Raw genomic sequence first — 26,518 nt, 5'->3', positions numbered from 1 at the left:
AGGACCCTGGGATCAGGACCTGAGCCGAAGACAGACGCTTAACCAACCGAGCCACCCAGGCATCCCCAGATAGTCCAAAAAAACTCACAAAGTTAAGAAAAGAGAACTGCCATGAATTCTGTCTCGAATTTACACCTTAGGAAAAGCATGAGCCGGAAGCTTAGGATAATAGCAACATTTCCTGGCGGACGCTTGACGCAGAAACGTGTGTTCTGTCTAACTGGGAAGCACTGCTCCTAATGTTTCGATACATAAACTTAATTCAATTTCCCTTCTAAGTAAACTATAGCACAAAACGCATCTCTGTATTTGCTCATTTCCTCTTGGGTTTCTTGCCTCTGGGCCCTCTCTTGTTCTCTGTATGCAGTGTGTGTTTTCCCACTACCACGTTAATCCAGAACACAAGAAAGACTGCCAATGACTTTCTTCCCCCGAAAAAGACCTCGCTGTTTCAGGGCAAAGGAACCAATGAAAACAGATGAGTTTCTTGTAGGTGGTTCTACTATTTTTGTTTGTTTGTTTTTATGTTTTTTGCTTCTTAAATGTCACGCAACAGGTAGCAACGTACACACTTTCATGCTTCCCCTAGAAGATCCCTGAACACACACTCTCCCGCAGCTAAGACACTCGATAAAACTTCTTGAATTAACTCTCTCCCTGCAAGCTGTTCCACTGTTGCAGTACGAGGCAGCAAAAGAAACTCAGATTTCATCTGAACCAGGAACACCAGGCTGACTATTCCCCGGTCGCCGTCGGCAGAACACTTATCTCACCATCTCAGCGGCAGAGAAGCAACGACAAAAAGTTAACCCAACTCACCAGCTCCTACGGGGCTTTCCGCCAGGGCGTTCGCCAGGAGACTGAGACAGGATACCCTCCCTCCAAAGATCTCACACAGCTTTTCAAGGAGGCGTGCTGGACAGCACCCAGCCCAAAGCTCCCGGGGCGTGAATAATGATGAGACAGCCCGGCCAGCTCCCACGGAGCTCACCTCCTCGGCCACGGAGTCATCACGGACTGATTGGCGAATCCATCATAAAAAAGTTATTTAAGTGATTGGATGCATCCACTTGGTCTTTCCTCACGCCTTGCATGGTTAACTTCTACATCAGAGGGAACGTGCGCTTCCTGAACCGAGCATGGTGATCACAAGGTCGCGATCCGTCCACACAAGACGGGTGTCAGCTTCCAGTGCTGCACTGCAACCTCTGCTCACCTGTCAGCTTGCTCAGTTGGTGGTGGGGGGGGGGGCAACACAAAAAAACAACAAACACGGGACATGCACTGAGCATTGGCTGTGCACGCCAAAATGTCCACATCAGTGTGTACAGAGAACAGAGCAGGTGTTGGTGCAGAACGAGGGCAGGACTCTCCGAGCCGGGCAGGGAGAGAGGGGCGACAGGTGCTGACGTGCTGTATTCTAGCACTGAGGCCTGGGGACGCGGCTGACTGACGGAGGTGGGGGTGGCGTTTTGAATGCCCTGGGGCTAGCCGGCGGCCCAGGAGCCCTCCCAGCCTGTCTGTTAGGTGACTTACGCCTACCTACCCAGCACCCAGGGCCCTGAGGAATTCCTTCTTGTCAACACCGAGGCTTAGGCGGTGAGCAAGGACACGCGCAGCTCCGGGGGCCGCAAGCGGGCAGGCATGCCCTCCATCCACCGGGAGGACATGCACAGGGAGGCTCTGCTCCCAGGGGCCCAGGCCAGGAATCACCTCCCTGGGGGGAAAAACACAATGCTGGGTTTTTCTCTTTTCGTATTTCCCCTCATGTCCCCCCACTGTGTTTCATTGAGAAAAAAAGAAACAAAGGTAAAACCACACTGCGTCTTCCTTTTCTTTAGTCCACATCTATAAATAAAACATTGCTCATTTTTAATGATTTTGTGTGCCTCCGGCGGCTGGTAAGCATTCAAATAATTAATATATAACATACTGGTGCCAGTGTATTTCATATTTTTAACAGTAACCTCAGATGCTGGGGCATCAAAACCTAAAGAAATATTTTATCCCCAAGGAGGAGGACCAAGGCGTCATCACAAGGTGATCTTCTGGGATCGCTATAAAACCTACCTCTTGAAGAGATGTTTTATAAGTTCGTGGTCCAGATTCTAGCATGCCCCAGGATGCCTCCAGCCTCTAACCACCATTACGCTCGGAATGCAACGTCTAGGACTAGGGCTATTCTGAAACAGCTGGAATTCCCGGGTGTGTCCCCCTCCAGCAACAGCCTCGTTTTGGTAGTCGAGGGAGGGTTGCATTGGGGAGAGGAGCTTCTGGCTTTCTCCTTCATGGCCCAGCCCAGTCTTATCAGGCGCCAGCCCCTGGTGCCCAGAGATGCACAATCAGATCTTTATAAAGAGTCTCACCGCACCCTCCTCTCTGGGCTAAGGGACAGCCAGGAGCTCAGCATCCTTGAGGTGTGGGCAGGACGCAGTGCAAAGAAACCCTTCACAACCCCTCCCGTCTCCTTCCGCACCCCTGCTACAGGGCCGCCGAACCCACAGGGATCCAGGCTACCTACATCAAAGATTCCCCCCGGCTTTATTTCTTTGCCCCTCTCCCAATGCTTTCAGCCTAGCATCTTAGTGTGATAAATATCCCCCCAAAATGATTAATCTTAGAAAGAGCAAGGAGGACTTGGAGGCAGACGGATAGGAATTCAGCTCTGAGTCTCATACTGGCTTGCCGTGGGACCTCAGAAAAGCACTTACGCTCCGCGAGCACCAGCCCGCTCTTCTGTGGGGAAGGCAGAACGCTGTGTTCCAGGGAAGCGTACGGATTAGGGACCACAGGCCAGGGCACGATGCCTTGCCGTTCAGCAGGCCCTCACTGTTGGAAAATTTTAGTGTATGGAAGCAAAAATATTTCACTCGATGGAACTACGTAAACCCCTCTCCTTTGGGGTCATGAAAAGAAGAGGGTTTGTTTTATGAATTCCTGTGGGTACTTAAGAAAGTTGTTCAGTGTTGAACATAGCTGGTGTCTGACAGCCCTCGAAGGGGACTGACCATCAGAGGCATCACACGGGAACCCTCAAGCCAAAACCAGGTACGCCTTCTCACCCCGGACTCTACAGAGAAAGAGCCCTACGGCGAGAATGCTGCCAGAAAATCCTCGACTCCCACAGAACTAGCGTGCGGGGCAGTCATTCAGGGATCAGCAAGCAAAGACTCAAGACTCATGGTCATGAGGGCCTTGAATCAAGGAAGAAACATCTCAATGCAAATCAGGCAACTGGACCAGCCACATGGCGCTCACAGAAGGGTTCTAGCCTTAGCCGTGTGGGGAGGATAGGGCGTGGGGCCGGACTCCATGATCTACAGCGACCCAGCACTCTAGCTGCCGTGTACCTCACTGTACATCCAGGAGGAGCCTGGCTCTTCTCCAGCAAACCACCCACCCCGCTCAGAAACCCTAGAAATGCTTAACCATCTCTCGTCTCGAGACCTTCCCTGGCGATCACAGTGAATCTTCTTGGGCAGCCAAGAAACCCACATGGGGAAAGCACCCCCACCACCATGCAGTTGGTACGTTAACACAGACGGGCACCGAACAAAGACGGCAGATGGAAATTTCCGAGCGGTTTCGGGGCAGGGGCTTTTGGTCAGGTATGGTTTTCGATCACCATGCCCTTCTCACGGCTCACAAGCACTGTGCGCAAACAACACCCCGCTTTTTGATATAATGCATTCTGGGGTGTGAAGCTGCATCACTAAACCCATAACGAACTCCGGGTGTATCACCTTCCCCTAAATGGCCCTGTGGTCCACCCCGGGAGGAAGGTCTCACAGGAACTGACTGCATCTCAGACTTCTGGCCAGTAGTTGAAAGGGCACTGGAAAACGGACCGGAAATACATGCTTCTCGGATGTTACCCCTTGTGCGTTAAATACAGTGGCCGCTGACGGACATATCCCATGGACGTCTGTCCACAGAAGAACCAGACACATTTATGATACATCTTTGATCCACCCATTCACGTAAACTATTACACAATTCTCGGATCTGTATAATTACACATATACACACCCACACACAATATACGGAGAAAACTTCCCTCTGAGGGTTCTTAAGGCCACCAACACATCTATTTACACACATGATGCACGCGTACATGTGTACACGGAAATCACTGCTGAAATGAGTAGTGACACCTGCTCACGGGTTTTTGAAAACCACAGACGCACACATCATTTACACAGAATATATGACATAAGTGTGTGTTTATGGAAGATAGATTTTATATATATGTTTTCAAGTTTCTTTTTTGAAAATTTTTAAAAATATGTTATTTATTTATTTGACAGACAGAGATCACAAGTAGGCAGAGAGGCAGGCAGAGAGAGAGGAGGAAGCAGGCTCCCTGCCGAGCAGAGAGCCTGATGTGGGGCTCAATCCCAGGACCCTGAGACCATGACCTGAGCTGAAGGCAGAGGCTTTAACCCACTAAGCCACCCAGGCACCCCATTCTTGTTTATTTTTTTGCTGGTGGTCTCCACATTATTTTTTTCTCTATTTTTTTTTTTTTTGTACAAATGAATGTATCTGATCTAACTAGTGATCTAACACTAGTTATATATTAGGCTTCTGGTTTCGACTGCTCAGCAGGGATCCTGCTTCTCCCTCTCTCACTCGCCCTGCTCGTGCTTTCCCTCTCTTTAATAAATAAATAAAATCATTGAAAAAAATTACAAAGTAGATAGAAAAATATAAAAACAGACAGTGCTGCTTGTCGGTTCCTTTCGAGGAATCAAGACCAAATTGGGCTTCACTTCGCCTTGCTCCTCGTGAGGTGTGTGGCCCGAGGCGAGGCAGTTAACCTCTCTCAAGCTCCATTAGCTCATTTATACGTAAGAATAATTATACCGCCTCCCCAGCGAGGTTGTTGACCCGGTTGATAAATCCCCAGAGAGGTTGTTGACAGGGTTGATAAAGCAGGGGGCGTGTCCTACTCCTTGGAGCGCTGGCGGCTTTTACTGGAGTCGTGATGCAACGGAAAGCCAACTTTAACCGCAAACACCAAATCACTCTTTCCTGCGGACAGACGCCTGACACGGGTCCTGCATCCACAGTTCCAAGAACTGAGCGGGGCTCCCTGCGTCGTGCCTAAATGGCCACGTGGCATCGAAGCCTTTCCGACAAACCTGCGGTTTCATCAGAGCAGCGCTGGGCAAGGTGTGTGCTCTGTGGGCTGAGGCTGGGCTCCGACTGTGCCCACGGGGAGGACATTCAGGACATGGGGCCCTGGGTGCCACCACGCCTGTGAACGGGGGACGAGCCAGAAAAAAGCAAGCCGCCGACACCCCCGGGCATGTCTGCCACAGACACAGCGACACCCAACAGGTCCCAGAAGGAGGGCACTCTGCCAGGGGGTTTAGCCAGACCTCAAAAATCAAGAGGGAAAGAATGAAAATGAGAGGGAGACTGGGACGGAGACACGAAGGACAGGAGACCTCGCTGGGTGCCACGTATCCCGGTGATAAACAGGGCTCCTACAGTGGGGGCACCACGAACCTCAGGGCCCTCCGTCAGGCGTCCGTGGTCACATCCAGTCACCAAAGGATCCGAAGGGGAGAGAGACAACTCTAGACGGCGCACCTCAATCCCCCCAGTTTTCGAGCGTTCCTCCTCCATACACGGAATCACAGATGGCCGCCATCTACTCAGATGCCAACACTACATGCGTTCTTCCTCACCGGGGAATGCTTTATAAGCTCAAGCCAGAAGTAACCTTTCTGTGTCGTTCACTTGAATCTCGATCGCGCTTTTATCATGGACGTTTCTTTCAGCTCTTTATGCATCTTGTGAGGGTTGGTTTAAAATTAAAACAACTTGTGAATACACTTAACCCTAAAACGTACGTTTGCGTTAACCTGAAATCAAAGGAAACAGTCGAGGGCACGGACGCCATCCCCACCCCCGTGTATCTCCCCCAAGTTATGGGGAAGGCAGATCAGGACGCACGACCACCCCCCGTGGAGATCACCTACCAGTGTCCATGCACATAATATATACAGGTAAGGCCAAACTTGTTTCCCACCCTTTTACGTAACAAGAATCACCAGCAGAGGTTTTCATATGCCCCCATATCCCAACGGAATGAGTACCCAGCACAGCCCAGGCAGGGAACACAGGCCCAGGCCACCTGGGCACCTGGGTGCTTCGGTGGGTCCGCACGGGGTCTGACGTTCTGTGCGTCTGGCAAGAACTCCCATGATGCTGCCCCGTGGACTTGTGCTGTCTCTCACGGTCCTCAAGATTGTACTCTGATAGGAAAGATCAAGAATAATGACCCTCTCCGCAAAACATCTACCAGTCCTCGAGGGAAAACGCCGTGAGCAGCAAGTTCGGCTGTTTGTGTACATCCAGGTTCCTTTCCAGGGCTGTCTGACCTTGCGGGGAAATGAGGGGAGTGTGGGGAATACTTCCAAGGTCTCCCAAGCAAAGAGCTACTAAGCTCCTTCCAGACCAGCTACAGGTCCCAAGCAAAGAGCTACTAAGCTCCTTCCAGACCAGCTACAGGTGGAAAGAAACGGAAGCAACATGAATCGCAGTTAGTGATAACTTCAGGGTCCGATCAGATGCCCCTTCCCCATGTCCTCAGGGGAAGTCCCACTTGCAGACCCACCATGAGCCTGAACACAGAGCAGACACCATCTCCTTAGGGTGGAGGGCGGGGTCAAGGCCTCAAAAGCACCCAGGGCTGGAGCAGACCCAGTCCACCTGTACCCAGTCACAGAGAGCATAGGTCCCTACTGCCCTCTCAGCATGCATGCACGCCACCTGGGACCCGTAGGACCAGATGTGAAGGCAAAGACAGGGAAAGGCAGGTCCTGCAACGTGGGCACAGCACACCTGCAACTAGAGAAACAGACTCCAGTTCTCTGTGGAGCTGCATGGCCTCAGCAAGTTACAGTGGTCTCGCTCACCTGGGGTCTCTCAGGAGAATATTTGGGGGGAAGGACACTGTTCTATAAGCATGGAAAGCCACACTGTCCCAAGCAGTGGTGGACATACGGGTGCATGCGTGCATGGGTGGGTGGGTGGGTAGGTGGATGGATGGTTGGATGTGTGTACGGACAGATGTATGTATGTATGTATGGATGAATGGACGGACAGATGTATGGATGTATGGATGGATGGATGGATGGGTGGGTAGACGGATGGATGGGTGGATGGATGGATGGTTGGATATATGGATGGATGGACAGATGGATGGATGGATGGACGGATGGATGGATGGGTAGACGGATAGATGGATGGATGGATGGATGTGTGGATGGATGGATGGACAGACGGACGGATGGATGGACGTATGGGTGGATGGTTGGACGGATGGATGGATGGACAGACGGACGGATGGGTGGATGGATGGATGGATGGGTGGGCGCATACACTGATGGACGGATGGATGTTTGGATAGATAGATGGTTGGACGGGTGGATGTATGTATGGATATGTGGATGGATGGATGGATGGATGAATGGACGGGTGGGTAGGTGGATGGCGAGGTAGACACATACATACATATTCCCATCATAGAAAGTGCTACTGGCCTCTACCAGGTAGAGACTAGGGATACTGTTAAACATCCCACATTGCCCCGGATGGCCCCCACCACACAGCATTATTGTGTTAGTCTGCTATGGCCACCAAAACAAATTACCACAGGCCAGAAGTTCAAGATCCAGGCGTGGGCAGAAATGGTTTCTCCTAAGGCCTCCTCTGTCTTGAGCATACAGAGACCATCTCTTCCCTGTGTCGTCACGCGGTTGTCCCCCGTGTGAGTCTGTGTCCTAATCTCTTTTTACAAAGACACCCATTGCATTGGGTCAGGGCCCATTCCTCATTATTCATTTTATTACCTCTTTAAAGACCCCATCTCCAAATGCAGCCACGTTCTCAGGTTCTGGGGGTTGGGGCTTCCAATACATGAATTTCGGGAAACAAATTCAGTCCATGTCCGTGTTCTTACCCAAATGCCAAACAGTGTGGAGGGAAGAGCCTGGACTAGAGGTGTGCGGGTGGGTAATTTCTGTACCTACTTTTTCTTTCTCAACCCACATGCCGAGGTCCATGGCGTCATCTGCAGTCTCTGTGAACGGTATGCTGTTCTGCTGTGAGGCATCACGCGTATGCCCACGTTGGAGGCAAGGCCGACCCACGTGGACACTGAGGTATGGAGGTCTGTAGCATAACCTGCCCTTCCCGTCCACAGAGGAATGTCTGCATGATCACTGACAGTGACATGTATGTCACTCATCAGTCCCCAACCACACCCTCCCCTTGCTTTAAAGTCCAGGACAGATGAATCCTATCACCACCTTGCTACCTTGCTGAGACTGTGGGCTCAGTCCTAACCCATAACCTTCCTGTGCCTCACACTTGGGCACAGCCAAGGGAAGCCCAGCCAAGTGTCCTCTTGAGCCTGTGGCTGAAGGGTTCCTGGGGATGGAAGGCTTCCAGAGTGACACTGGTTCCGTACCAGGCATACTAGGATGACCTGGTCATGGCACACAGGGGACAAGGAACTAAGGGTGTGTGTTATGGAACCTGAAAATAACTCAATGGCGAAAGAAAAAGTAACCCGCTAAAAGGGACTGAATGCCCCTCTCCCTGCGAAAACTCACAGGGCAGAGCCCTCATCCCCCGCTGGATGGGACGTGGAGGTAAGGCATTCGGGAGTATGACTGTGACACCAGTTCGTACGTGTGGATTTTCCCACAGCACGAAGCCACGTTCCTACACCAGCCCGAGTGTCCTGCAATTCAAGTCAGTCCTGACCCTTGTACCTGAAGCTGTGTCAGAGCCTCCAGGAGCAAGGCTCGGTCTACAAGTCACCAGATGCCAACCGCAAGTTCAGCTCGTCACCTGTGCTCCCGACCGAGCTACTACAGATCAGAGGTTCCCACCACCCCCTCCAGGGTTCCATTACTTTGCTGGAGTGTCTCGCCGAGCTCAGAGAAAGAGCTGATGTCCTGTTTACTGGACGTGACTAAGGATAGAGCGCAACGTCCACGTGAAACAGATGCAGAGGACAAGGGACAGGGAAAAAACGTGATGCTTTTGGCCAACACTTTCCAGGCACCTTCCAGTGCTCACCAGCCTTTAGGATCTCTGAACCCCCGTCATTTTCAGGTTGGCAATGAGCCACCATCTTTTTACTTGACCTCTAGGTGCATGTCTGTAAAGAATATGAATCTAAAGCCCCCGTATGAGATGTAACAATGTATCTATATACATGTATGCAAGTGAGATGTAACAATGTATCTATATAGATGTATGCATGTGCACATATGAAAAGATACACATTCGTAATGCGCACCCTCTGCCTCGCCAGGAAGCCGCCCCCCTGCAGGATCTCCTGCTAGAGGAATGTCGACCCATACAAGCAAGCAGCCCTTGGCATTGGCATAGCCCAGTAGGCTCTCCAAACGACCCACAAATCCTAACTACTTCTGCCACAAGCGACCTCGAGTGTCCCTTGGGGCTTGCCTGCACACATCCCTTAGAGACCCGGCCCCGCCACCAGCTGCTGCAGGGGTCCACACGGGCAGCCTGCAGGAAGGGCACCATACATCAGCCTCGTGCTCCCAGGCGCCAGGTCGGAGCGAAGGAAGGAAATGAAGGCCGCTCAGGCTGAACCGCAGAGCTGGGTGTGCTCCCGAAGATGGCTTGGGCAACAAGCAGCCTTCCAGATACAACACAGAAAGCAAACACAGGGACGGAAGAACCAACCCAACCAGATAAAGAATGGCTAGGGCATGCACATACTTTCATCAGATGATGAATGGCACGTTGGAGTTTATTAATTGTGTGGGAATGGATTCTTCTTTTCAAATGTGCACAATCCATTCTGAATGAATTTCTGATACCACTGTACCACACTTTACTCAAAGTCATCAAGACGGACAACTGGGAGGCTCAGTCGGTTAAGCAACCTCCTTTGGCTCAGGTCATGGTTCAAGAGTCATGCAACTAAGCCCCGCATCAGGCTCTGGGCTCAGCGGAGAGCCTGCTTCTCCCTCTCCTACTCCCCCTGCTTGTACGCACACCTTCTCTCTCCCTGCCAAATAAATAAAATCTTAAAAAAAAAAAAAAAAGTTGTCGGGAAATGTGAGCCATCATCCCACAGGGAAAACACAATTTTGCAAAAATAAATGGTAATCCATGCAAGGAAATCCATCTTCCCTCTGCACAGACACTCAGACTGTTAGAAGGATTAACAAGTTAAAGTGCCTCTAGTTACTTGCACAGAAACCACTTTCACTGTGAGCACATTTTCATTTTTTTTTTTCCTAATGTAGATTATGACATAGAAAAGCATGATGGTTCTCACAGTTTGGTTTGCTTCTGTGTTTTTTTATTTTGTTTTTTTTTAAGAGGCATCTCCCATCATTCATAAGAGGTGTTTCTCAAGAGTATAGACATCAGGGATTCCTGGGTGGCTCATTGGGTTAAGCCTCTGCCTTCAGCTCAGGTCATGATCTCAGGGTCCTGGGATCAAGTCCGGCATCAGGCTCCTTGCTCAGCGGGGAGCCTGCTTCTTTCTCTGCCTCTGCCTGCCTCTCTGCCTGCTTGTGTGCACGCTCTCTCTCTCGCTGTCTCTGTCTCTCTGGCAAATAAATAAGACGATAGAAAACAAGACTTTAAAACAATGATTTGGAGCACGTTTTCACCCCTGTGGAGAGCACACGTCCACCAAACTGCCCCGTGGATCTCTTTCGCAATTCCAGGGAGGTTTTTGCCAGGTCCGGGAACTGGAGGGAAAATCCCTGGCTGGTACCTGTGTTCCTCTAAGTGAACAAGCTAGACTCTCCGCCAAGAGCCATGCCCAGAGCCACAGTGGCTGGAACAGGGCAAGGAAGACATTCCAGATGTCTCCACCCTCCTCTTGTGTAACCTCCGTCATCTGCATTTACGAGACGGCTTATTTTTGCAGCAAATCTGTAGAAATCCTGAAACTCCTTCTAAGGAGTCAACTATCCTTGTCTGATTTAGGGACCCACCAGAGACAGCTTCCAGGTTACCGCCCCCCCCCCCCCCAGCTCTGAATGCTTAGTTCTGGCCCTGGAGGCTTTCTTTCCTCTTATCTAAGGAATCAACAGAGCTGTGATATTACAATGGGAGAGAAAAACATGCATTCCCCCAAGGGTTTCTAGAGACTTAGAAAATCTGAGAAGGAGAATTCTATAACCAGATAACCTCAGGCATCAAAACAAAGAAACAAAAACTTGGAGTGCCAGCAGGGAGGGAGCTGGTGTGACTATTGGAAGACAAAGTCTTCAGCCAAGGAATCAGATTAAAAGGTGGTCATTAGGGTAGGCGGGGGGTTGGGATAACTGGGGTCATCTCAGAGAGGAGAAACTGGGATGGAGAAATAGAATCACAGAGACAGTAGATGCTAGAAAGAGATAAGAAGGTCATGCACCAGGCACGGAGAGAGCTCTGGACACAATCCAATGCTCACAGCCCCGGGGAGGGATTCACCCTGCTGCTGGCACCTTGTTCTCCAATTTCTGGCTTTTCCAGACCTGTTCCGGAACACACAAGCGGTTGGAGCCACCCAGTCTGTGGGATTTTGTCGCAGCAGTTCTAGCACACTGGGGTCACAGTTGCCTCACTACTCCGCTGATGAACTATCTTCTGTGAGTGAGGTCCAGCGTCCCCCAAAAGAAATCACGCTTAGACTCCTCTCCTAGTAAGAGCTCTGGAAAGACACGCACTGACCACGGATGTACTAATGCCTGATAGTCAGAGCTTGACCTGCGTTGTCCCCTCTGACGCCCACACTTAACACACGAGGAAACTGAGGCACAGACCTTCGGCTGGCTGCGTCCAAGCTGTCCCCAGGGCAGTTCCCTCCAGCGTCCCACCACCCTGGGACCCTCACGTTTTAAGGTGTCTGGAACTTTCTGGCATCTGCTACTTTAAAGAGGTGATGCATAAACATGCACACGCGACATCAACCGACAGTAAACAAAAACAGGGTCACAGAGGCGTTTTGGGGGGAGTGTCCCAAAAGAAAAAAAAAACCTTTACAGCTTGCATTCAGCAAGCGTGGAAAAGGGGAACCCCCCCCCCCAAAAAAACCAACAAGGAACAACTGAGAGCGAGGAAGGCAGATGAGACGGCAGGGCACGTTAATAATTCGGTTCAGGCCCCTTCCTACCCGATCTAGCGGGGGGAAAGGGGCGCTTAGGAAGAACGCGGGCTCCCCGGACGGCCCGGGAGGAGCAGGTGCGCGGCTGCAGAGCCTCAGACCCGCTCGCCCCTGCGCATGCGCCTGGACCCGCGAGGCGGCGGGCGCGCGAAACTGAAAAGGAAATCGGCGAGGGTCCCGGGACCGCCGCTCCTGACTGCATATCCGGGCCACCTAGGCTCCCGGTGACCGGGTGGCTGGCGCTGATGCCATCCTGAGCGCCTTTCCAGGCCCCTAACCCCCAAACAGCCCATGCACCGGCCCTTCTAGGCTTGCCCTCCTGTCTCACGCCCTTTCCAAACTCAGGTCCTGCACTGCCCACAGGCCGGGAACTAGACTCTGCGCGGCCCCGTGTGTCGGGGGTGCCCGCGGCGCAAACTTGTGCCCCTTCGTGATGCGTCCCGACCTCGCGGCGCGGGCTGAGCGGAACATCCAAAAGTCGCCCGCGCGCGCGGGACGCGGCAGGAAGAGCGGAGCGCGCGTGCGCGTGCGCGGTTCAGGGCGCGCACTAGACGAGCTTCCTCAGTCCGGTCGAAGCGCGCGTGCGCAGTGCGACTGCGGACCTCAAAGGTGGGTCGCAAGCGCGCGTGCCCGACAGCGGCTCACAGCGCGCACCAGAGGAGCTTCCACAGACAGACCGAGGCGCGCGTGCGCAGTGCGACTCGGGAGCCTAAGGAGGTTGCAAGCGCGCGTGCACGAGAACATCTCAGGGCGCGGAAGCTCGCGGAGCGCGTGCGCAGAGCGTCTAGGTGGGGGGGGGCACTGGCGCGCAGCCCCGGAGCGCGCGTGCGCGGCCCGGCGAGCGCGCGCCGCTCCCTCCGCCCCCGCCCCCGCCCGTCCGTGACGGCGGCACAATGGCGGCGCCCGTGCCCCCGCCGCGGCCCGTCACCCACCTGCTCTTCGACATGGACGGCCTCCTCCTGGGTGCGTAGCTGCGTCCGTCCCCGCTCGGGCCGCCCGGGCGCTCTGAGGGGCGGCGGCGGGGCCGCGCGCGGGACCCTCGGTGGGCGCCGGGGGCCACGTCAGGCCGGCCGCGCGCGGGGCTGCGGCGTCGGCGCCGCCGGGGCGCTACTTCCGGCGGCCGCGCCGCGCGTGGGGACGGAGTGCGTGGCGGGGGGCGGTGCGCGCGGGGACGGAGTGCGTGGCGGGGGGCGGCGCGCGCGGGGGCGGCGCTGGAGACCCCCGTGCGGGCGGCCGGGGGCGGGGGCGGGGCGGGGGGCGTCGTCCGGGGGCGGCAGCCGGAGCGCGGCCTCCGTTGCCCCGCGGGCGCGCCCGTCGGGGGTCGCCCCGGCCTGCCCCGGGGCGGTCGCGGAGGGCGCGGGGGGTGCTCGCGCCTGGCCGGGCGGCGCCGTGCGGGGCCTCGTGCGCGCGGAGGGCTGCGGCGGGGGCTGCGCGGGGCTCCGCAGTGCACGGTCCGCCCCGCGACCTCGCAGGTCCGCGCGCAGCCGGAGGAGCCCTGCTCGGGGCGGCGGCTGCCCGCGGTGACCTGCAGCTCAGGGTCGGCGGGGGAGGGGCGTGGCGGGCCCGAGGAGCGTCTGGGCCCCCGCCGGCCCCGCTGCGGGCAGGTCCCAGAGGTCCCGCTGCGCCGGCCGGGCCTCCTGCGGGCTCTCCGACGGCCCCTTTGAGAGCGCGGGGTCAGGGGCCGCTGGTCACCGCACGGACCACACGGACAGGACGCCGCTCCGCGCATGCAGCAGGGCAGAACCACAGCCTCGGCGTCCCCGCCCAGGACACCAGCAGGTCATAGGGCTCTGACCTCACAGCCTCCGAAGCCCTGCTGGGCCTCCAGAAAGGCCCCCCGCACTTCATGCAGGCTCCGGACCTGCTCCAGATGTTTACTTGCCCTCAGACCTTGCAGAGCAGGGGAAACGGGTTGCAGCCACCCATGGAAACAAACCCCGCAGCTCAGAGGGGTTAAGTCACTAGCCCAAGGTCACCCAGCAGAGAAGCATTGAGTCCAGATCGGTCTGATTCTAAATATACGAGCTGTGCTCATCCTCGTGGTCATGGTCACCCTGTCCCCCTGCCCATCATATCGCTACGTGGTTCCCTGGTAATAAGACTGATTTTTTTTTTTTTAAGGCACACGAAAAACAATCACTTTGTTTTATGAACCCATAGACAGAAACCGATAAATTCCTAAGAAAGTTAAAAAAAAAAAAAAAAAAAATAAAAAACCCCGTTGAGGTCACTAATTGCAGAGAACAGTGTGTGCAGCTACGACCTCTAAAACGACTCCATTGCAGAAACCTTCTAGGACCCATATCCCTAGTAAATAGATGTGAATTTTCCTGCCCACGTGGTCAAACACTTAAATTGTCAAGTTTCTTAGCCTCTGATGGAAGGTCCAGAGAACCTGTGGTGGGCGTCTCGTGAACATTCATGCCGCCGAGATGCGTCACCGAAATTAAATTTATTAAAGTTCTAAATGAGCTGCACGCTTGCTTCTGTCTCCAGATGCAAGCACAGCTGGTCCCTGAAGCCATCAGTGCGGCGTCTGGGACCCTGGCGCCTGCAGGGCCAGCGACGAACCAGGCGGCTCCACTAGCCCCTGGCACTGTTAGCCAGTCCTTTGAACTGGTCCGAGAACCAAGAATGAGTGCCAATTGGGAAGATTTTTCTCCGTGTTTTCTGCCCTTTGCCTCCGCCTCTCTGCTTTAAGTCTTGTTTGAGGTACTGAGACTTGGAAGAACTTTCTCAGGAATCCGTTTAGTCCGTTCTTTCGCAAAGCGTCTTGTGTAAAACACTGGTGTCTAAAACCTACTACTGCCTTACCTTGCTGGGTCCATCCAGTGCCCCCTGCTCGAGTTCCTCAGCGCCTGACTTCTTCCCAGGTGTCTGCTGTTTGTGTAACACCCGACCGTGAATTCGTAAGGAGTCCTTTTGCGGAAAGTCTGCTTCCTAGAACGGTCAGTGTGTTTCCCCTCGAAGTTCCCTTTGCCCCGGTAGCCCCCAGGACTGCAGTTCTCGGGGAAATGAAATGGAAAGCACTTGGTTTCACGGGGAATGATTCTGTTCTGGAGAAACTTGTTTAATCAGGGGACAATGAGGAAGTAAATGGAAATTTTTGTACAAATGTTGACAGTGCTAGGGCACTTCCCAGTACATTTGAAATAGGAAATGTGTTTTTTTATTGACGCAAGGTAACAACCGGCTGTGATCCAGGTAATAATTTTGGTTCTCAGAGGCCATTTAGAAAAAGAAGAAAGGGGACTGAGATTGTTTATGAACCAGGACAAGATTTCGAAAGAAGATGACAGGTTTTCAAACAGTCTCTTGGCTTCTGGATAGGGAAGATTATCTAGTTCGTAAATAACTGGAATTAGGAGCCCACGGGGTGGGCCCTTTCTCTGTAAAAGACAAGAAGTCTGTTGTGCGGAGCAGTGCTGTCTGGTAGAAATAGGACTGCAGAAAACGTTGCACGGCAGCGCTGAAAAAGCAGAAACGTGCAGATGAAACCAACTTAACAGTCTATTTTTTCCCTCTCTGAACATATCCAGAATATTGTTTCTCGACCCATCAGTGTAAAAATTCCCCAGATCTGTTACCTGCATTTTTGAGACCTAGTCTCTGAAATGTGCATTTTACACGTAGAAGCTCGTCTCAGTCAAGCTAGCCACCTTTCACGTGTTCCTTAGCCACGCTGGGCGAATGAATGCCTCTGGCATTGGACGGTCCCACGGAGGGCTTCAGGGAGCAGCCCATGATGTCTAATCTTGATACCGGGCCCAGGCAGAGGGGGAGGTTAGCAGTATTCAGAATGTTGGAATATGTAAAATGCAGTGCACGTCAAATATATTTTTTGGGTGTCCCAGACAGGGATTATGTAACATCCATAAAAGTTAGCAAAGAAAAATAAGATTGTGTTTGAATTCTTAAAGATCAGAAAATAGTAAGAGATCTGTGTGGGGCATGAGAAGGAGATTTGCATTGTTGATCATAATTTACCACGTCTCCCTAAATGCACACGGGTTCCAGGATGCAAACGGCTGGCGTGTGGCTGCTCCTTTGCATGGCAGAGGAGGTGACCTGTGCTGGACATCTTTGTGCTGCCTTAGCTCCCAGCCTGCCAAGTCACAGTACCTGAAACTGGCGGTGCCTGTTTCTCTGGGCTCCTGGACAGACCGCAAGCCCCGGGGCGGGGGTGGGAGGGTGGGTGGGGACAGGGTGTGTATGTGCGGTACAGGGCCTTTGTGGCTGTCACTGAGTCTCGACAGTCACTGCTTGACTGGACCGCGTCACCATCATGCCCAGTGTGTGGCCAGAACCCCTGTCCCTCTGGTGGTTCTGTTCACCGTGCCGGGGCTAGTGTCTTTCCACCCTGGAGCATCCGTGAGGCTGATGACAAAAAGAGAATCTCCTTCCGTGAGGTCAGCCCATGCTCCAGACTGATTTTCACAGGAGCCACAGCGCCTTGTCATCTGACCCCCATGTGACGTGTATGAGACTTTTTAAAGTGAGACCAGGGGCTTTTCAGTGTGTGCGTTGGTTCTTCTTGTGTATCCCGTCCACACACTCCCAGAGTCATGGCTGCTGCTCAGAAGGTACAGCAGAGAAAGGAGTGTTGAGGGGCATCTGTCTGTGGTTCTCATCCGCCCTGAGGGCTTGCCTAGATCCCAGCAGCTGCAGGGCACTTTGGAAACTCTCTTGGTCGTGTGCCCTGGGGTCTGACGCTGGAGTCCAGGGGCTGCCCTTCACATGCTTCCTGCCCTGCCCTCCTGGGAGCCCGCCGCGGGTGCCGGGGTTTTTGTTCAGCTTGCTAGGTGGAAGTTAATTAAGTTCCTTGCAAAGAAGTCTCCTGAAATTTGGAGGCCAGAGGCCTGGCGGCAGAGCAGAGCCCACAGGAAAGCGAGCCCTGAGTCCGACTTTCTCTGTTTGGAGGAAGATGCTGGTGGACTCACCGCCCCCTCCCTGCCCTCCCCGCCCCCACAACAAGGACCCTCCCAGAAGAAGAGAGAGACTCTGGGTGTGTTGCAGGACCCTTGTCAGGAATAGGGATGCCAGCCACGTATGCACCGAAGCTGGTAAAGCCTGTCGCCTTTGGGGACTCTCTCCAGCAGACGTGACCTGTGGCCCTGCGCGTTCCTTCTCACAGTCAGTGCTCACTTGGCGAGTGGGCACCGCAGCTGCTCCCCTTTCGAGAGCCCTTGACACATCCCCACTGCAGACTGGAGCTCAGACAGGAGAGTGCAGTCCAGCTGGCAGGGCGACTGACTGAGCTCTTCACCAGAGCCCTGTCCCTGCAGGTGATGCCCCGTGCTTGCTTTCCCTACGCCCCCCCCCACTCGGCGTGCTCTGTGGGGCACCTCCGAGTCACAGATGCGACCATCATGGGAAGCCACCTTCTTGGTTTCTCAGGATCCAGCTTTTACTTCTCCCTCCTTTCTTCTGGAAAGGCAGTTCAGGAGGGGGCTCCTAGGTCTGTTTGCCCTTGTGATGACGTGCCTTTGACTCTGGTTCTTTTTTGTTGTTGTTGTTTTACCAACTGTGGTTTACATTACACTCTGTCATTGTCCAGGGCTAGGTGCAGATTTCATGCCTTGTAAAAGAGCCAGGGAAGTAGTGCCCCCAAGAAACGTGCACCAAAAGCACTCATTACACCGATGCCCCGATGACGCCGTCACACCTTGGGGTGAGGTATTTGGAACGTGACTCAGACGCAGCCCCTGGCTGGAAAATAGAGTGTCGTGCCACCGTGGATTACATTTGGAAATGAATTTCCTACTGGCAAGTGTGCGTGTGCACCAGTGACTAATAATTAGAACGTTTCATCTCTGAAAACCTTCACTTAACTGTAGTTAAAATGGGTGGGGGCAGTCTCGGCTGTAATGTGCAGATCTCCATGCAGGGCATGGATGCAGAATTTTCTGGAAAACAGAATTATTGTGACGCACATCATTTTTGCACCAGAAGGTCTGTCACCGTTGGGTTTGCCGAGGTGGCCTGCCATTGCAGCACACCTTAGCGTGCCTAAGTCTTAGGCAGTCTTAGGCAGGCGCCTTCCTTTACCATCTGGGTCCCCACCCCCGTCCTTCCCTGTGATGTGTACAGCCAACAGCTAAGTGTCCTGAAATCCCCACTCTCTGCACCCTGCATGAGTCAGGGAAGTGGGGTGTCCTTGATGAGGACTCTTGACCTCTCTGCCCTCCAGACCAGCACTGTCCATCCCGCAGGACTGCCTGCCGTGTGGGAATGTTCTCTCTGTCTGCGCTGCGGACAGGAACCGCACGGGCCCCCTGTGTCTGTCAAATGTGACTCGTGCAACTGAGAAACGGAATTGTCCCGTCTATGTGGTCGTGCTTTCCATTTCAGTAGCGTCCTGTGGCTGCAGGTCCCCGTGCTGGACGGCACAGCTCCCGAGCCGTGCCTCACTCATCCTTGTCTGTTCAGAAGCGGCGTGCTGGCCCGGTGCTGCGCGGTTTTCAAAACCAGTCTCTTCTTTTCCTCTCAGAGTCCAGATGGGACATAAGCCACGGTGAGTGGAGTCTGTGCGCAACTTGCCAGCGAACACGGCAATGGCATGATAGGGACAGAGCTGTGCTGTGCACAGGAAGCCCCCAGAGATGTTTGTCCAGTACACAAAGGGGCAGGGAACGAAACGGGGCATTCCCGACCAGCAGAAGAAACGGCTGAGCAAGGACCATGTTTACTAAAGCAGAGACACCGTATCTTTATCAAGCACAGAGTTTGAGTTTAACCAAAAAAAAAAAAAAAAAAAAAAAGAGGATTCTCACTAATGATAGTTGGAATGTGCAGACAAGGGTGGCCTCTTGGTGCAGCTGAAAGTGCTCTAGTGATTTCCCAACGGGATCCTCAGGGAGCCTTTGTCCATTTACCCTGGTTTCAATCAGAAAACGTCTCCCGTCCCCCAAATCACATCCCCTTTGTTTCCCCCTCAATGGTGACCTCTGGAAAAGTCCAGACCGGTGATGTTGTGGAATGTGTACAGTTGTCCGGGATTTGGGATTTCGCTGCTTGCTTCCACCTGGTGTCTCCTTACTTGTTTCTCTCTCCCTCTGTGCCCTGTAAGCTGTAAATGATGCTTCATGCACAGCTGTTGCCTTCTTGGGGACACAGTGGGCATGTGGTCCGTCCTGTCCCCTAGACCCAGCCTGCCGACGAGTCTGGTCCTCAGAAGCATTGTGGAACCCACTGTCGTCCTGCACGGTGGCACGTAGGGCATTTTGGGGAGAAGCGTATAGCCTGACCAGGTATCAGCGTGGCCCTGGTGCCTGTGTGTCCTGAAGGCCTGAACCATTGGGCACATAGACAGGCTGGGTGTGGCTTTGGGGGAAGTGAAGTCTCGCTGGCACCACTCACCCTGAAGAGAGGGTGTGTGTGGGAACCCAGGGTCTGTTTGTCCATGCGCGTGCGGCTGCAGACGTACAGATGCACACCGCTTTTGCTCCCATCTCATTCTGGTTGCAGGCCATGGCTTCTCGCAGTGGTTGTGGGGGAGGCCATCCAGGGGCGTTCAGACCTCTGGCATCAAACTCCTTGGAAAGCAGAGATGCGTAGAAAGCAAATACAGTTGTCTAGGTTTGTAGACATTTGTAAAGGTTAACTCCATTTTTTTTCTTTCCTTTTTTTTTTAACTTATATTGGCTGTCAGTGTCCCTAATTTTTGGAGAAGCACACGGAGTTAGGAATGAAGTGCCACGCTATCTGCAGTTTGGAGGGTTTGGTTGTACAGAGGCCTTGGTTGCATGGGTCTTTCCTGGGTACTCCCGGAACTTTTGGGGAACGTTTCCACGTGGCTGAAACTTACCATGACAGAATAGAACGATTAAGCCTTTAGCACGAAGCGCCAAAAAACAAAACCAAATGCGAATGAATTGTTCGTAGTCAGTAGGTTCTGCTTAAAAAGACAAGAACGTGAAAAGACATCATTGAATAACATTGATGTTGGAAGGAAGAGCTCCAGGACACTCAGCTCCCTGGACACTTGAGGCGGCGTGCCCAGATGTTGTGGGACAGCGGGAAATATTAGGAGAAGACGAGATCCCCTTCCCGTCCAGGCCCTCTGTGTCTTGTTGTCAGGGCAGCGGGAGCGCGCCCCGGGGATTTGCAAAGCAAGCCTGTGACACAGCAGTGTGTCAGGGTGGTAGTGTCACACAGAAGCTGACAAGCACACACGCACAAAAGGAATAAAGGCTGCCTGAAGTTGTTCAGAAAGTAGTCCCCTACCACCGTCTGCATTCCCGCGGTGCTCTGGTTAGACCTGGGGACCGTGTCCCTGTGGCACCTGTGTGCCGACTCCTGCCCTCTGGGGACCGATTCTCACGCACCTGTCAGCCGACTTCGGCGGCTCTGGACGAGGCTTGTCTCCTCTCCCACGGCCTGTCGGCCGCCACGGTCCCGGGAATCTTGACGTGAGCCTGAGCTTGAGTGATACGATGGGGAGATTGTCAACCTGCGGACTTAGCGTGCTCTTCGCTGACGCACACAAGCGTTGGAAGTAAGGAGCAGCAGCCGCGGTCCATCCTGAGGGGAAGGCAAGCATTTCTTCCCTTGCGGAAGGAAGGACCGGGAACCCGGTCCAGGGAGAGGCATCGGCGTGAAGAGGACCAGAAAGAGGAAGCCGTGCCGGCCGCTTCCTGCGAACTTAGCGCAGCATAGCACAGTGCTGACGAGGCCACGTTAGGAGTACACCCTCAACATCGGGACCCCACTCTCTGCCCAGCCCCAGAGAACAAGCAAGGGGCTGTAAACACCGACACGTCCGGTGTCCCGATGCCCTGACACGACGGTGGGACGTTCTTCAGGCACAGAAGCACCACCCTCCCCTCAGCAGGGTGTTATTCCCCTCGGTCCAATCCACACTAGTGGGATGAAGAAGCTGGGCGTAGTGCAGTCCCACGCTTCTGTCTTCGGCGGAACCGCAGTGACCGTGCGCTGAGGGCCTTGGGTGGCGTATCAGTGTGGTCTTGGCGCCTTTCACGTCCACCTTTTGCACATAAACAGATGCTGCTTCAGCCTGGGGGTCCGGCCAGAGTGCATTCCCCCATTTCCACGTCTTGCCAAGCTTCTTGGAAAGGCGGCCGCCCTCCTGCTCCCACTCCCTCTCTGCCGCAGCCCCCGAGAGCTGGCACCCGCAGCACGGCTCGCGGAAGCTCTGCCCAGAAAAGGAGCACGCTGGTGTGTTGCCACATCCACTCTTCTCTTACACTTCCAGAACTTTCTGCCTCCCCTGCCCCTGCCCCACTCCGTCCTTGGAATTCTCTCGTTGCTTCACGCACGCTCCTCACTTGCCTTCCTCAGGCCGTCCGTCCTCTTCCTCTTCCGTTCCGTGACCGGCGTGGACCCCGTCTGTGTCTTGCACATCACTTGTGAACCGGCTTCAGCAACCGCTCTGGCTTTCAGGACTCTCCGAGCCTCTGGTCTGGCTTCCCCTCTCTCTTGCATTGATCGGTCACCACCGCGTAACCCTTCCTGGACACACGGTGATGTCCCGTGGAGCCTGGAATTCCCTGCCCGGTCTGCTCTTCTCCTGCCTTGCCGTGGGCCACACGCAGAGGCCGGGAGTTCGCGGCCCAGCCTCTCTTCTGCGCCTTCTGCCCCACCCCCAGAGCTCTGCAGTCTCTAGGCTCTCTGCGGCTTCCTCACCAAGCCCGTGCCCGTCGAGAGCCTTTCCCGTGTGCCCCGCGCTCCCAGGAGCACTTTTGGGCATATCTCACTTAGCTCTGCGCGGTGGACGCAGCCCCGTGCTACAGAGGAGGGACCGGAGGCCTCGGGAGCTCGCGCAGTGACAGCGACGCGGGCGGCCTCGTGCCTCCTCTCACAGGCGCGCAGGGAGGCAACACTTCACCAAACTGGGTCTTCTCGAGGGCCGGTCTGTGCCCCCACTCCCACCGCACCCAAACAGCAGTGGCGGGGGCTGGGTTCCTGCTGTTCCCAAGGGTGACCCTGCAGGATCCCGGCACCCAGGAGCATTTGGATGAAGACTGTAGCCCTCACGCCGTTTTCCCCTAGAACCTTCTTCCATCTCTTTGTCTAAGGAATGTGCCCCTAAACAGGTCCCTTTTTTCTGCATCGGTGCAGAGAAAAATCAGCTGTCCCCGTGGTATGCATGGAGCCCCATGCTGTGGGCTGCCTTTTTGGGCTGCCTGGGCGTGTGCTCCTCGCACAAACACGGAAGTCATGCTGGCTCTGCCGGGTGCAGCCCTGCGAGCTGGTCCCTTCCTGAAGGCTCCAGCCCTATCTCAGCAGCCATCTTGTTAAACCAGTCCTGCTCCCCTTGCCTGATCCCGCAGCCTGATAAAGGCCTTTGAAGTCGCCCACTGGGTGGTTCGAAGGAGACAGGGACCCAGCCATCCGAGGCCCAGAAGAGGGTTTCAGGCGGCTCAAGACAGATGGTGATTTCTGCCCTGGAGGGTTGCTTTGGGGTAGAGTTTTAGCTTCAGAACCAGTTCAAGGAGAGCGTGATAGGACAGATCCACAAGGACTCCCAGGGAGACCGAGGTGGTCAGGGCGTTCATTCAGTTTGTGGGTCCACAGGCTTTGCTCACTGGCCCCCCAAATGCTGGGTTCTGACAGCCGGAATGGGTCCTCCCACACACTTCCGGGGACACGGTCAGGACCGCCGTGGGCTCCGCAGACTTTCTCCATCCTGCTGCGTTGTCATTTGTCTGCTGAGCTGACCCAGTTTCCTGCGGAGGGAAGAGGAAGTGGGCCGGCAGCCCAGGGTGCCTCCCAGACTACATACATCCCGCACCAAGCTATCGAGCTGAGCTGAAGGAGCCAGGAGGAGGAGGAAGGAAGTTGGGGGGTCTCCCAGGCCCGGGGCACAAGGTGCTGTGTGGCCAGGGGGGTTTGATGATGTGCGTGACCAAGGCTTCTGCTTAGGGAGACGGGCTCAGAGGCTTGAGCCGTCGTCAGGTGCGTGACACCCCCACCATGGTAGTTTCTGGGGCCTGCTGTAACAGGGTACCACAGGCTGCTGGCTTTCGTGACCCTCTCCCAGCCCTGGAGGTCCCAAGCCTGAAATCTAGGTGTGGCCAGGGCCATGCTCCGTCCCAGGGTTCCGGGGGAGGGTCGTTCCTGCCTCTTCCAGATTCCGGAGGCTCCGGGCACTCCTGGGTTCGTGGCCACCTCCCTCCCACCTGTGCCCCGGTCTTTACGTGGCTTCTCCTCTGCGTCTGTGCCTCCTCTTGTATCGCTTACAAGGACCCCATCCTTGGATTTGGGACCCACCCGGCAAATATTAGTATGACGTCATCTTGAGACTCTTGACCTGATCATATCTGCAAAGGTCCTTTGTCCAAATGGGGTCCCGTGCACAGGCTGCAGGACGGCAGGGCACAGACACCGCCGTCTGAGACACAGCACGCAGTCCGCTGCATGGACGCAGAGGGCCGGCCTGGAAGGAACGCGAGAGGCTCGATTCCAAGGCTCTTTAGGTCCTGCTGGGGTTTACGGGAGCCCAGAGAGATGGAGGTGGCCAGCATTCCCTTCCGCCTTGGCTGGATCGCAGTGGCTCCTCCTGAAGTACACACCGAGGAAAGCCGTAATACACAACACCAGTGAATGGGTCTGCTGTGGGCACGTGCGCACCCTGGGTTTCGGTCGCTTGGAAGTCTGGCAGCTTTGACATGGACGTCATGAAGGGAAGCTGCTGTGGTTTCCCATGTGACACAGAGAAGACCCTTGGGGCTGACACCCTGCCGAGAACACCAAAATACGTGGCCCCCGCCGAGGCCCGTCTGTGTATGGTGGCGGTTCCTGGACGGCAGTGCGAGTTGACATCTTCACGTCCCCCTTCCCACTTGCAGTGCAGACACCCCCAGACCTGCATCGTGGGTCTGGGAAGGAGAGATCTGGAAATTAGCTGTATGGACTCCCCCCCCGCCCCGACCCCGTCTTGTTCTGCTGTGTGTCTTGATTGGCTTTCTTCAGTGTTGCATGGAAATTGAGGAAAAGACACGGATTTGGGAGTCAGGAGGAAAGGGTGTGACTGGACACAGAGGGGGCAGGTCAGGGTCTTCTCAGGCTTCCTGTCGGCCCTGTGATTCCTCCTGAACCCCTGGGCCAGAGCCCGCCATTTTGGGTCCAGCCTCTGTGGACGTGGCAATGTGCACATCCTTCCGTGCCCTCTGCAAGGGTCTGCGTCCTTCAGAAAGGCGGGACGTCGTACACGCAGGTCAGGTTGCCCCCTGTTTTCGGGTAAAATACGTAAGTGATACTTTCCAGAGAGGCCGGCTTTGCTGGCGAAGGCGCTTGCGAGTGGTTTGTGTCTCCCTGAGGACACTTGGGGCTGGTGGAATGCTTACCGTGCTCGGAAGGCACAGACGGGCTCAGCCTGACTCCGGAGGCTGGCAGGTAGATCCGGGAGCAGGACTCTGGCGGCTAGACCATGCTCCACGGAGGTTTGGATCGAGGTCAGTTCTGCGGACCCTTTGGGCCTGAGCACGTAGCACAGCGCCCAGACGTAGTGAGTTTATCGGTGGAGGAGGCCCGGGCATTACATACCTGTTGGTGCGCCCAGCTGCTTTGTATGCAGATATGTGGGGTGTGCGGACGAGCTGCTCTGGTGCGTGCGGCCACGTGCTTCTCCCCACATTCTCAGCACAGCGTGGCCCTTATGAGCGTAGAAATGAGCACAGGACCCGGGATATCTCCGGGTGTGTGCCCTGTGATCTTCCCGGGCTGTAAAGTGTTGTTAATGAGATGTTGGATGGGACGTAATTGCATCCCGGCACCTGTCTCGTATGTCCTTGTCTTCTCTAATTACGTGCAAACCACTGGTTGCCGCAACCACCGAAGGCCGAGGACTGTCTGTCCTGCCTTCCCACGTAAGAACCCTGTTCACCATGTCGTGCACCTGGGGAAGCTCCTAACCCACCTGCGTCGAAGCACAATTAAACTTAATACCCGGTTGCCAGTGACAGAACAGACATGAAGGGGGCGTGAGCCTGGGACGTGTTATGCAACGCACAGAATCTCGATGCTTTCGGCATAGTCACCGTGGGGCTCGCGCTTTCGTCCGAGAGCTGTCTGGGTTTCGTCCACACGTCACATGTGTGCACCAACACTGGCCTGTAAATGGGGGCCTTCCAGAAGTTGACTGTGTGGTACTTGGCAGATGGGACCCCGTGTCCCCAGATAGAAATGTTCTAAGTGCGAACTGCGTGCCCAGATTTACACGGAGAAAACTCTGCTGGTACACGGGGGCTTGTCGTATTTCCAAAGCTCCCCACCCATCTCTGGCTGAATATGGGAAGGTGCCTTCTGGTATCAGCTTGTAGGGCCAGGAGCATGGGTCTGCCTTGGGCCAGCGACTCTCTGCCCGCAGTCCCGTCGGATGCCCGTCCTTTCTCAGTCTCTGCTCTTCTGTAGCCGCAGACACACGCCGTCCCAGGTCCCTAAGTTGCCGAGGGACAGAGGGCCTCTGTATGGCTATTAACGTTAGGGCTTCAAAATGTACCTGTTGCTTCAGCATTTAGTATCTGCTCGTGCTGTGTATAAATGTAGTGGACTCGAGCCGTCACCGCAAAGAGGCCGTCACAGCGCCCAGTTCTGTTTACAATTTCTTCTCTCAGCTTAAACACCTTTACGCTCTTTAAACTGTACTTAGAAAGCCAGTAGCTTTTATTTCCTTGTTCAGGACTTCTCTTGTCGGAATTAACAGGTGGAACCTCTTAGAAGACCCAGTGATCACTTTGGCCTGATAAACGAAGTTTGTAAAAACGATGAGTGTGAAGTTGACTGTTCTGTCGCATTCCGATAATGTCACCTTAAACTGTGAGTGACGATCAGTAAGCCGAGTGTGCATTTCGACGTTAATTTACCGCACGGTTGCCCCCACAGGCCAAAGGATGTGGAAGACTTGAGTCATAAAGCATTAAATAGCACGCAGGAATTTATTCGGTGGTCTCCCTTCTTCCAGCTGTCACTGAGTACTGGGGGCATTGAATAACCTCCCCGTCCACTGGGGAAGACTGGTCCTCTACCACGTACTTTCCATTCCCACCCAGAGAATCAGGTTTTGCATTCTTTTTAGCGCCTATGTAAATGTCTTTCTGCCTAAATGCAATAGTCTTTGAACTCGGGGACACTTCCGCATTCTCATTCTACTTCCCAAGTTTAAGCGGGTCATAAGGAGGGCTGTGAAATGACCTCTGAGGGAGCGCTGGTATCTTTCACGGACTTTGAGTTAGAGGAACAGCTTACGCGGCCTACGGTGACAGGCATCAGAAAAAAAGCAGCAGCCAGGCTTTACTCTCTGTCCAAGGAGCCTGAATGGCTTCACAGACAGGTGGCCACTTTCCAGCTGGAGATCAGGGTGCAAAGCTTGTCCCCTTTGGTCACAAACGCTTG

The 26,518-nt window shown here is 54.5% G+C and overlaps 2 protein-coding genes across 4 annotated transcripts in view; one reads left to right on the top strand and one right to left on the bottom strand.

Moving 5' to 3' along the window:
- Positions 1–15,181, bottom strand: part of STS (steroid sulfatase) — a 138,989-nt gene extending 123,808 nt beyond the window's left edge. Inside the window, exon 1 of one of the 2 annotated variants that reach the window (XM_032329501.1) lies at positions 14,978–15,181. In XM_032329501.1, coding sequence (XP_032185392.1) covers positions 14,978–14,991 — 14 coding nt within the window. In that variant the 5' untranslated portion in view covers positions 14,992–15,181. Of the gene's footprint in view, positions 1–819; positions 1,213–14,977 lie in introns of those variants that run through there. The other variant, XM_032329502.1, reaches the window with a different exon arrangement.
- Positions 13,006–26,518, top strand: part of PUDP (pseudouridine 5'-phosphatase) — a 78,567-nt gene continuing 65,054 nt past the window's right edge. For both annotated transcript variants that reach the window (XM_032329505.1, XM_032329506.1), the window contains exon 1: positions 13,006–13,126. In XM_032329505.1, the coding sequence (XP_032185396.1) occupies positions 13,057–13,126 (70 nt within the window). In that variant the 5' untranslated portion in view covers positions 13,006–13,056. The remainder of the gene's footprint in view (positions 13,127–26,518) is intronic.

This window comes from Mustela erminea, chromosome X, assembly GCF_009829155.1.
Source record: "Mustela erminea isolate mMusErm1 chromosome X, mMusErm1.Pri, whole genome shotgun sequence".
Taxonomy (NCBI): domain Eukaryota; kingdom Metazoa; phylum Chordata; class Mammalia; order Carnivora; family Mustelidae; genus Mustela; species Mustela erminea.
Note: the sequence above shows the minus strand (reverse complement) of the source record. Positions and strands in the feature narration are given on the sequence as shown.